The sequence below is a fragment of the Chondrus crispus genome, genomic scaffold, assembly GCF_000350225.1.
Source record: "Chondrus crispus Stackhouse genomic scaffold, scaffold_48, whole genome shotgun sequence".
Lineage (NCBI taxonomy): Eukaryota > Rhodophyta > Florideophyceae > Gigartinales > Gigartinaceae > Chondrus > Chondrus crispus.
In genome coordinates, this window is record NW_005178479.1 from 140,911 (window position 1) to 152,494 (window position 11,584).

The 11,584-nt window shown below is 57.1% G+C and overlaps 3 protein-coding genes; all 3 read left to right on the top strand.

Moving 5' to 3' along the window:
- The first annotated feature begins 21 nt into the window (after positions 1-21).
- CHC_T00006648001 (hypothetical protein) lies at positions 22-1,836 on the top strand. XM_005709800.1 is given in 2 exon segments: positions 22-1,602; positions 1,603-1,836. 1 exon segment carries the CDS (start codon positions 22-24, stop codon positions 1,600-1,602), a length of 1,581 nt encoding a protein of 526 aa, XP_005709857.1. The 3' UTR covers positions 1,603-1,836.
- Positions 1,837-3,239: 1,403 nt separating this feature from the next.
- On the top strand, positions 3,240-3,863 carry CHC_T00006649001 (hypothetical protein). Its single transcript, XM_005709801.1, has one exon. It carries the CDS (start codon positions 3,240-3,242, stop codon positions 3,861-3,863), a length of 624 nt encoding a protein of 207 aa, XP_005709858.1.
- A 909-nt stretch (positions 3,864-4,772) lies between these two features.
- On the top strand, positions 4,773-7,595 carry CHC_T00010103001 (Putative Mei2-like protein). The gene has a single exon (XM_005709802.1). The coding sequence runs from the start codon at positions 4,773-4,775 to the stop codon at positions 7,593-7,595; it is 2,823 nt and encodes a 940-aa protein (XP_005709859.1).
- Positions 7,596-11,584: the final 3,989 nt, after the last annotated feature.

The following is an 11,584-nucleotide window of genomic DNA, read 5'->3' on the forward strand; positions in this document are numbered from 1 at the left end:
ACCAGCACCACGCTCTCGGAGATGACCGCCGCCCGCTTCGACGCCCTGCCCGTCGCCCCGCCGCTGCGCCGCGCCATGGCCGAAGTCTTCAAGTACGACACCATGACGCACGTGCAGAGCGCCGCCGTCCCCGTCGCGCTCGAGGGCGCAGACCTCCTGGTCAAGGCCCGCACCGGCACGGGCAAGACCCTCGCCTTCCTGCTCCCGACGCTCCACGCCGTTGCCCAGAGCCCGCCGAAGAACGGCACCGCCGTGCTTGTCATCTCGCCGACGAGGGAGCTCGCGCAGCAGATCGCAGAGGAGGCCAGGATGCTGCTGAGCTACTTGCCCCGCTTTACGCTCCAGGTCCTCGTCGGTGGCACCAACATTAGATCCGATTTGGCCGCCGTGCGCAGGAGCGGACCACCCACTCTGCTCGTCGCTACCCCGGGCAGGCTGCTGGATCATTTGGGAAATCCTTCCTCGGGCTTCCCGGCTGCCATGCACACCCTCTCCGCCCTGATTTTGGACGAGGCCGATCGCCTCTTGGACATGGGCTTTGCCCCGGATTTGAAGCGCATTTTCCACGCCATCCCATCCGTCCAGCATAGGCAGACCTTGTTGTTTTCGGCTACCATGCCGGCAGACGTCGAGAACATGGCCCGCATGGCCCTCAAGCCGGATTTCAAGGTTGTCGATTGCGTCGGTGAGGGCGAGAATACCCACCACCACGTCAAGCAGTCCATGCTGGTCACCTCCTTGCCCGACCAGATGCCTGCCCTCGCTGCTGTGCTTGCGGAGCACACAAAGCTCAAAGACTACAAGATTATCGTCTTCTTCACCACCGCGAGGCAGACTCAGTTTTCCTCAGAGCTTTTCGCCATGGCGAATACTCCAGTTCTTGAAATACACTCCAGAAAGTCACAGGGTCACCGTACTAAGGTCAGCGACAAGTTCCGCAACGGCAAGTCCTTGATCATGTTCACCAGTGACGTTACCGCCCGCGGTTTGGATTACCCGGACGTCTCGGCTGTCATCCAAGTCGGCCTGCCGGCAGATAAGTCCCAGTATGTCCATCGCATCGGTCGAACGGCACGCGCTGGCAAGGATGGCAGTGGAGTACTGCTGCTCGCAGATTTTGAAGCCCAGTCGTTTATGAGGAAGGCAACCGACTTGCCGATTCAACGTATTGATAGCCTTCCTGACACCGTCATGCGCCCCATGAGGGCTACCATGGCATCAAGTGTGGGCAAAGTCCCTTATGGTACCAAAGCAGGAGCATATCAAGCTTGGCTAGGCTTCTACAACTCAAATCTCAAGAATCTCCATTGGAAGAAGGAAGATCTCGTCGCTATGGCCAACCAATGGGCCATGAATGTCGCAGCATTGTCTGAGCCGCCGGCCTTGTTGGCTAGAACCGTTGGAAAGATGGGCCTTCGTGACGTGCAAGGACTGCGAGTCGAGGGACGTAATGGTGTTCCAAGATCGGAGCGCAGTGTGAGTGGCACTGGCGCTGGTGGCGGAAGAGGTGGTAGAGGCGGCCGAGGCAGGGCCTCGGGCTCAGAGGGCGGTCGTTGGCGTGGTGGACCACAGCGCGACTCCTTCAAGCCTCCTCGGTACTGAGATTTGCATTGTTGTCGGTGCGATTTTGCTTAATGTTTTTGCTTCACAGTTTTGTTTCTTTTTGAAACGTGGTCACACACCTTTCTCTACTTCTTCTTCTTCTTCTTCCTATCTTGAGTCGATGGGAACGACTAAAAAGTCACTGACTTGGTAACTTCATTACTAAATGTTTGCGTGTCTAGGCTAGGCATTGCGTGTGATAATAAACGACCATGCTATTTATCACGACCACGATGAGTCTTGGCCCTACTGTATCTCCCAGCTTTGCCTCACAATTTTTCCATGCAGACATTGTTGTCGATATGATATGCATGTCGTTTGATTTGCGTGAGTTGTCAAAGATCAAATCTTGCAGATTCGTGTGGGTTGTCAAAGATCAAATCCCGCAGATATCGTAACTTTACCGCATCCACATGCACATACGTAAATGATGCAGTCCCTCATATACCTGTACTCCACACCTTCAGTGGGTGTGGCCAACACCGGGTGTTCAGTTTTTGGGGACCGATTTGAAATCGGCCTCCCATGCGCATACTGTATACGCTTCATACGCACTCATCCATCACCACTCACCCGGTGACATCAGTGTGCAGTCCACCACCGACAGAGAAATGCAGGCACAGAAAATAGTGCACTTCACGCCTTTGCACCAACACAGCTGTCTCGAAAGGCATCTGCGATCCCTCGAATGCATAACCGCGTTGGATCTTTTTCCGGCCGAGTGACCGACCTGAGACGGGATGTAAAACTTCGAATGCAGAAAAACGCAGACCCGAGGGGGAAGCCTATTATCGAAAGCCCCCTTCGGAGTCGTGTTTTCGTGATAACGCTTCCTATCGGGCGTAAGTGAACGAAGCAGGGCGTGCACGATCTGCTTGTTTGCCCCGTTGGAACAAACACGAGTCGAAGATCAAGCCCCAGGTGCCACGCGCTTTCGATAAAGACGAGCTCAAGGCGTGTGTGTTATCGTCCGCAAGCTAGACGCTCCCATCGGGGCCACAGGCACCGGACTTGCTTGAGCCTTGCGGCCAATACTGTATGGGGCCTACGGAGCATGTGCGGATAGCGACGCTGTGCCTGGGTCACGTCTGCGTTGGATACCGGACATCGGTGGAGCGTCCGATGCTCGCCGAGTACGCACCGATAATGATCGTATTCTCAGTAACCTTCATCGCCGTGTGGGTGCTGGTCGTACTGCTGCTGCTCCTCTGCGAGGCGACGTACTCGATTTCGCTGCTGGGGCAATCGCTGGGGCCCGGGAGAAGCGGGACCTCGGTCCACGACGAGCGGCTCGCCATGAGCAGAGACATGGCGCGGGTGCACGAGGCACTGGACGAGATGAGCCCGCTGGAGGTGGTGGGGTGCGCGGCGGGGGGCGCGGAGAGCGGGTGCGCGGTGTGCTTGGACGCGCTGGTGGCGGGGCAGATTGGGCGTGCGTTGAAGTGCGGGCACCGGTTTCATGCGCGGTGTATCGATAGGTGGGTGCTACAGTGCGCGGGCGGGGGTGGGACGTGGATGGGGATCGGGTGCCCGCTGTGCAAGACGAGTGTGGTGGGGGGTGGGAAGCGGCAGACGGAGAAGAGGAGGGTGGGGGCGAGCGTGGCGGTGTCTGGTGCGTCGGTTTATGAGGTGGGTTTATGACAAGGCGCTGCTCTCCTGCGCGCAAGGTGGAGAGTGAACGGGGGGGTCTGTTGGGAATGGCAAGTATGGCTGAATTGGAGTTAGAGTCGGGAAACAGACTGCTTGACGACGCGTCTTATTTCGCGGTCGTCCTCGCGCTTCTTGATATCGAGTCTCTTATCGTGGAGCTTCTTGCCCTTTGCGAGCGCGATTTCGATCTTAAGGTATCCGTTGTTGCTAAAGTAGGCCTTTGTCGGGACGAGGGTGAGGCCTGTATCCTTCTGCTTTTCCTCGAGCTTGCGGATGTCCTTCTTGTGCAGCAGCAGGCGGCGCGGGCGGATGGGGTCGTGGTTGAAGGCCGGGCCGGCGAAGGAGCACTGGGCGATGTGGACGTTGTGCAGGAAGAGCTGGGCCTTGTCGACGCGGGCGTAGCCGTCGCGCAGGTTGAGCTTGCCCGCGCGCACAGACTTGATCTCCGTGCCCAGCAGCTCGATGCCGCACTCGTGCGTCTCCAGCAGCTCGTAGCGGAAGCGCGCCTGCCGGTTGAGCACCGTCGGCGCCTGCGAACCCCGCGGCCGCTTGGATGGCAGCGCGCAGACAACCGCGCGCTGCGAGACGGGCGCGCGGAGGGCGGAGCGTGAGCGGCCCGCCGCGGGGCTCCGCCGCAGCGGCAGGACCGGGGAGATGAACGAGGGGGGAATGGAGGAAGGCATGGGGCAATCGGGTGAGGGGCGGGCGGGCGGCGGGTGAACGGGGGGGGAGCGGAAAGGTGCGGAGGCTTTGCTGGCCGGTGGGTGGCGGTTGGGTGAGGGGGAGATGTCCGGCGGGGAGGGGAAGTTAGTTTTTTTTTCTTCACCTGTAATGGCAGGATGTGGCATGATGTGGCATTACAGGTGGAGGCGATGTGTGTCGCTGTAATGGAGGGGGGGCGTTGGTGCGGCGGTGGATGATCTGGAAGGAGATTGGAGCGCCCGGTTGGGGCACGTGTCTGGCGGGGGGATATTTTGAGAGGGGCCGGGAAATAAGCGGAAAATAGGGTGCCAGCGTATCTCCCGCGCCATATCTCGAGGGTGGATCGCGATCCATCCATTCCGCCCTTCTTTTTTTTTTTTTTTTTCTCGGTTTTTTTGTGGTTGCACGCCGCAAAATGCAGACGCGGGCCGCATGCCATTCCACGCGCATGGCCCCGCCCTGCGGCATGCCTGCTGCGCGCCCCCATTTCTTCGCCTCTTTGACACCCACCCAACCGAAAGTCCAACTACTTTCTTCAAAACAACGCAAAAAAAAACTCACATCCCTCCCTTTTATACCCACCGCTCCCCTGTTCAACCGTTCCGTTCGACGTCGTCCTGTCTACTCATCTACTCCCCCCCGCACCCCGTCCTGTCCTGCTCTCATTTCACCTTTCCCTGGCCAAACGTCACTCTCTTTCCCCCCCCGTTTCCCAACCCTCCGGTTCTTTTCCCACCCCCCCCTTTTGGGCCCCTCCAACCCCCCCCCCCCCCCTTCTCCCAAACGCGGTCGTCGTCCCGTTGCGTGCATGGCGCGCAATGATGGACCCGCCGCGCCAGGCAACCGTGCCTCCCTCATCCTCGGGTCCCCTCTCGTCCCTCACCCAAGTGTCCGCCGCCACCAGCACCATTTCATCGTCCGCTGCCCCGGGCATTTCGGCCTTGGCCCCGCAGTTTGACCTCGCCCTCACCGCGTCCGCGCGCCGCTCGGCTCCCCCCATTGGCTCGCTCTCTCCGCAGGGCACACCGTTTGGCACGCCCTCCCCGGCAAACATTAACCATCTCGCCCTGCGGGAACCCAGTAACCCCACTCATCAACAACAACATCAACATCAACAACAACACCCGCTCCGTTCCCCACCGCTTCTCGCTAAAGAGTTTCTTCAAGAGGCCGAAGCCCACTCGAACTTCGATTTTCGCTCGCCAAACCTCTCATCCGCACACGCTTATTCTACTTCCGCCTCCTCTGTACCGCTCCACCAACACCCAGATCCGCTTTTTCCGAACACCATCCCACCGCAAACTGCACCGCTACCCCAACCCGCAGCTGACTTTGACCTCTTTGGCCTGGCCACACTCGACCTCGGCCCGCCTGTTTTCGACAACCCGCTACAGCCTTCACCCGCCTTGCACCAACCGCTTTCCTCCCCCACCCGCTTACCGCATACATCCCCCCTCTTCCCGACTGATACCTTACATGCTTTTGACCCGCCCCAATCACCGCGCAAGTCCCCACCTGCCATCTCGCCCCCTCCGCTTCTCTCTCCATCGTCTCGCTCCCCGCGGGAGCAGCCGCATCCGACTCGCTGCGTATTGCTGAGAAACATACCTCCCGGTATTGATGACGATGACATTAGGAGTGTGCTTCAACAGTATGGACCCCTCAGGGACCTTGGCGCTCAGCAGCGTTCGAGAGGCGGCCGTGGTTCGGTACTGGCTACTTACTACGATTTGAGGCATGCGCGCGCGGCTGTCAAAACTCTTCACGAGGCAGTGCACTTTGGCCGAAGGTTGGACGTTAGGTTCCAATGTCCCACCGACACCTCCATGTCAAATCTTGCCATGACCTCTCCGGTTTCCACCAGCAGCGGCACTATTGGGGGCCCGGCTAGTCCGTGTTCTAATCAGGGTACACTCGTCGTCTTCAATCTGGACAATTCCACTTCTGCAGAGGATATTCGCGCCTTGTTTAGCGAGTATGGTGACGTCAAGGAGATCCGCGCCACACCAAACAAGAGGCACCACAAGTTCGTCGAATTTTACGATGTTCGTGATGCGGAGAAGGCCATGCGTTCATTGAACAAGACCGAAGTTGCCGGTAAGAGGATTAAGATTGAGATATCAAGGCCTGGTGGACGTGCCAGTAACCTTCCGAGAAATGCCTCTCCAGGAAATGCCAAATCTCAACAAGCTGCCATTCACCATTTTCACGTTCAGCAGAGGCACCACCCATCAAGCAACCACGCCGCATATCCCCCGGATATTTCCGGTTTTCAGAGTGCGTCGCCTAGACGACAGGCAGTGGACTCGAGCCATTCGTCGAATCAGCACATGGCCTCTGCGTTTTTACCGGGGATGCATCCAGGTGTACAGAATCCGACACACTCTGCGTTTGGCGAGGAGTCGGAAATTTCCCCTCTGGATGAGTTTGGAGGAGTTGGCAGGGACCTCGCGAATCTCATTGGTTCAAAGAGCTTTGATGCGGGTATTGGCCATTTGCAACCGAGTTCGTACGACGCGTCTTATGGAAATGGCCATCGCAGCCAGGAGTTTGACTTCGGTCTAATGCACGGAAGTTACGACGCATTAGCGGAAAATCAGATTGCAACGTCCAGTGGAATGGAACAACGTCCTGATTTACATCAAATGTATTCGGATCACGCGATAGAGTTGAGCAAATTTTCTAATCCGCCCATGATGCCATCCAGCGCACCAAGGTATCCGGCGGACTCTTATATTAAGGCCCTGTACAATTCCCCAGACTCGGATGACAGTCGCAAAGCCATGTCACCGATACAATCACCGCCTGAACGTTCCCCGTTCTCGTTGGGAAAGGCGGGCGGACCTGGCGCAGGCATTGCCGGTCTCAACCTGTACAAGAATGCGGTGGGAGATGAAATTCCAACCGGGAATGCGTTTCCGAGCAATCGAGGTCACAATAGAACGGCGATGACGAGTCTTGGACGTCGTATGAGTGGCCTTCATGTTCCTCAGGGGGTCATCGGCGGTGATCGTGGATACGCGCAAAGACACACCAGTAACAAAGGAGTTGTTGGTGCTGCACAGAACGGTGGGAACAAAGCCTACTTTAATCAGCAACAAGGAAACTCCAAGTATGCACTTGATATCAGGAAGGTGCGGTCTGGGGAAGAAACCCGCACAGCGCTCATGATACGGAATATACCCAACAAGTACAATCAAAAGATGCTTCTCAGCACTTTGGAGGAGGAGCATCGCGGCAACTTTGACTTTATCTATCTGCCGATAGATTTCAAGAACAAGTGCAACGTTGGGTACGCTTTCATTAATTTTACGAAGCCGCAGTATATCGAGCCATTCTATCACGCTTTTCATGGGAAGAAGTGGGGTCGCTTCAACTCTGAAAAGGTCTGTGAAATCACTTTTGCTCGAATTCAAGGACGGCAGCAGCTTATTGCTCATTTTCAGAACTCCAGCCTCCTTCTCGAGGATCCAAAATGTCGACCGGTCATCTTTGATGCCAACGGAAGGCAAGAAGAATTCCCGATAGGTTCGCATGTGCGCACTCGGCGGGGACCATCTAGCAGGGATTCGTCCCAAAGAGCGTGTGAAAGCTCTCCACCGTATTCGCCCACCAAGCAAAGGGGCAGAGGCCATGCCTAGCAAATATGTGTGTTCACGGATGTGCTTGGTGGCGTGATTGGCTTGCAATTTGGACATGCAGTAGCGCTGGCTTGTCCTGATATGTTTTGATTTTATTCTTCGAGAATACTGGTGAAGCCTCTTAATCATGTCGTGCGCCTATTGCTTTCCTCATTGGGAGCATTACGGCGTTGCGGCAGTGCAGCAGACGTATCACACCGGACCCACCCTCGAATCTTTTGCGCTCGGGCCTGCAACTTTCACTGCTTGCAGTTCTCGCAAATGCTTTATTCTGTATGTACAATTTGTTCGCGTGCATTATCTATGCGTAGGATGCTGCCGCATGGTGGTTTTTTTTTGTTCCAATCACTTTTGGTCACGGATGTTAGGGAGGCAGGCTACTGCATATACACTTGGTCCGTCCTTTCTGGGATATGAGTACACCTCGTGCTTGTTGTTGAGCCGATTATGTGAGGAGATATTTGAGTGTATGACAGAACGGGGACAAGATGTGTCAACGTTTTGTGTCAACGTTTTGCCTCCAGGTTTTGCTTTTAGATGCGTTAAATTGATTTTTTTGTGTAGCGATTGTCTGCCCAGTTGGTTGAAAAACATAAACGATTTGAGCTGCTCCCTGGGAAGGATTGCATCCCCATTTTCGTTTACGGTACTTGCACAGAGCAGGTCTATCCTTGGCATTGCGTAGTCCCGTGGTGTGCTACTGGAGATGGACCTGTGGACCTGCTCTTGGAACGACACGTGCAGTACATGGAGCGCGTTGTAATATATTTCTAAACCTCGAAAATCTACTGCTCTTGTAAGTCATGGTGCTTGCAGTATCAACTTGTGCTGAAAGCATTTGATCGAGGGAGGTGTTGAAATTATTCGACCACATGCTGGACGAACGAAAAGATCGCGGTGCCCTAAAACGCTTTATCTTGCAAAGTCAAGAGCGTCGTACAGCATAAAGAGTTAAAGGCAGCAAGGTTCTCGGACGTGACTTTAGAGTAGGGGCCACAATTAATGTGCCTGTCAATTTCAATTGTGCAGCACGCTCTTCTCTATCATGGCCTCTACTGTAGCATAGTGCCTGCGGGTCACACGCCCCGGGCGGCTGGTAGTGAACCCACGGTGTCGTCCAGCTTGCTTGCCAGGAAAGAGTGCGCCACTTTACGCCGCCTGGACCGCGGAAAATATCTCACACTCGACCGCTTGGGTTCCGTGGTTCGCTCCACCATTAGCATCGCTTTTTTCCACGACGGCAGGTATTTTGCTTCTACTCATGGCAATCATTCCGTCAAGGTTCTTCCGCCGCCCCTCACTTGAGCAAATCGCAGAGCAGCAGCCAAATCTTCATCGCTTGGCTCTGCGCATACATATCACCCACCCGTGCATCATCTCCTTCTTGCATTTGCATGCATCTATAGCAACCACACTGAAGTGCCCTCTAGAATACCTGTTCGTGAATGGCATCGGACGCGTGTCGAAACTAAACGACATCTATTCATATCTTGCTTTTCAAAGCCCCAGAATTTGTACATGATGCCGAGTCCAGAGGCTCATGAGTGAGGTCGCCAGACTAAATACAGGTCGCTTCGCAAAGTGCAAAAGGACAGGAATGCTGTCTCGGACCATCATCATCTAGAGCTGTGGTTGACGACACTCTGTTCCGCCCTCACTGAAATCCGGCATTTCCCTTGCAATACTGTATCACAATTAACAAACAAAAAAAAAAACTTGCTGCACGAAAAGAGACGGATGAGACGCTTTCCGTGGCTCTGAACGCACGACATACCCACACGCAACAACCCCAGAGATTTTGAAAGGGCAGCATAAACAAGCCGTATCAAACGAAAATTGTAAGAAGCAGTTGTAAGAAGCAGGATTCATCATCTTGGATTCATGGCATTCCTGGCAACCGTTCTAGTAGAACCGTAGCTATGAATCCAAGGATGGATTCATGGCATTCCCACTATCGTGTGTGGTGCTTATTATGAGCTGAGCTAATAGCAAAAGCAATTGCTCTTCCCTTTTTTTTTTTTTTTTTTCTTCTTCTTCATGTCGCCATGGTTTCGATATGACTGTCTTGTTCATCGCCCACGTCCTCACTTGCTGTTGGGCATTCCAGAAAAGACAACAGGGCGGTGCGCAGCCATGCCGCTATTGGAACGACTGTGTTCTTCGGCGGCCCGGTGGGTATGATGCGATACATGCTGGACCCGGAAAGGCGAGAGAGCAGTTCGGTAACGGCAATTCTAGCCTCCTCCGCCACGCTACTTCCAAAGGCTTTCACTCTGGCATCAAACTCGTCGTCGTCAAGGTGAAGAATTGTCTGCAGACGCCAGGCAGTGCCGCCCGACTCTACCTGCAGCCTGACGAGCATTGCCATGGCATAGTAAGTCGACAGCCTCCGTCGGCGCGTGGAGCGGATCGACAGGTCCAGGCCTAAGCGGTCTAGCAGCGTGAGGGCTGCGTCGTTGTATTTTGCAGAGAATTTATGAGCATCTTCAAGGCTCTGTATTGAGGGGCATGGAGAAGCAAGTTGGTCCGGTGGGGCGATCTCTGGCGGTAAATCGGTGACAGCGGGCTCGTCCCGGCGGCGTGAGGGAGCGACAGCTTCCGCGGCGGTGGCAATTCTGGTCGGAATTCTGTACCTCTTTGGGCGCTGGTGGAGCTCGCCGTTGAGCGTGGACTCGCCGTCCTGGAAGAGGGCGAGGTGCAAGTCTTGCAGGAGGCGCTTGGAGAACCACTCGGGGCGGATCTTGTCGCCCTTATAGAAGCCGTCCCACGAGGCGAGGGCAAACTCGAGGTCGGTCGGGAGCAGGGCGCCCATCTGGGCGATAGCCGCGCCAGCCTCCTCGGGGTGGCGCGGGGCCGTCGCGGAGAAGCGGTGCGGCGGGCGATGCGGCGGGTCGGGCGGGTCCACGGCGGCGGCGGTGGCGGCGGCGGCGGCGGCGGCGGCGGCAGGCCCGGACTTGGAAAAGATGGGGGAGCGGGCCCAGCTGTGGCTGACGACGATGCGGACGAGTGTGTAGGCGGTGCGCGTGCTCCAGTACACGGCAAACTGGATGACGGTGCCGGCGACGGAGAGCGCGACGACGCCGCACAGCATGGTGGCGGAGGCCAGCAGCATGATGGCGCCCGCGACCGGGGCGAGGACGATGGAGACGCAGTACAGGGCGGCGTGGACGAGGTTGCGGTGGCGCAGGGCCAGCAAAGCCAGGTAGACGGCGTAGAAGACGGCGAAGACCGAGACGGGGACGGTGATGAGCAGGGCACCGGTGGCGTACACGGCGATGCGGGTGAGCTTCTCAAAGTGCTGCAGAATGTCTGCGATGCGGGTGAGCGAGTCGGTGTCCTCGTTCCACACGAGGTCCTCGCTGCGCTGCAGGTCGAGCGTGGCGGGGGCGGAGGGGTCGGTCATGGCGACGACGTGGTCGTCGACGCAGACGAGGGCGCGCATCTCGGGTGCGCGAGCGAGGAGGCGGCGAGCCTGGACGGCGGCCTGTGTCCAGTTGGACATGTGGAGCAGGGCCCAGGCGACGCGCTTGGCCCAGTCGACGACGAGGTCGGCGCGGACGACGAAGGGGAGCAGGACGCCCAGGACGCGGTCGAAGCCCTCCAGGCCGCCGCCCGACTGGCGGTAGATGAGGGAGGCGACGGCGGCCACGGCGGCCGCGGCCAGCAGCCACGTGAGCGCGGCCAGCCACAGCATGGCGTTGCGCACGAAGATGTGGCGGTGCTGCATCGCGCGCATGAACTTCTCCGTCCCTAGCGAGTACAGCACGCCGATCAGCGCCCCCAGCGACAGGAAGACTATCGTCTGGCTCCGCGCGTCGTCCGTGGACGCCTGCCGCGCCGACGGTAGCCGGTGCACGAACGAGGCCAGCGCGGCTACGGAGGCCGCGCTGCCGAGCGCTGGCATGGCAGGGCAAGCGGGCGGGGGGCGGGGAGGGGAGGGGAGGGGGGGGAGTGGGTATCGGGTGGTCTCTCACGGGATATCATCATTC

Excerpts from the sequence above, each read along its gene's own strand:
- CHC_T00006649001 (XM_005709801.1), top strand. The coding sequence starts at position 3,240 with ATGACAAGGCGCTGCTCTCCTGCGCGCAAGGTGGAGAGTGAACGGGGG.
- CHC_T00006648001 (XM_005709800.1), top strand. The coding sequence starts at position 22 with ATGACCGCCGCCCGCTTCGACGCCCTGCCCGTCGCCCCGCCGCTGCGC.
- CHC_T00010103001 (XM_005709802.1), top strand. The coding sequence starts at position 4,773 with ATGATGGACCCGCCGCGCCAGGCAACCGTGCCTCCCTCATCCTCGGGT.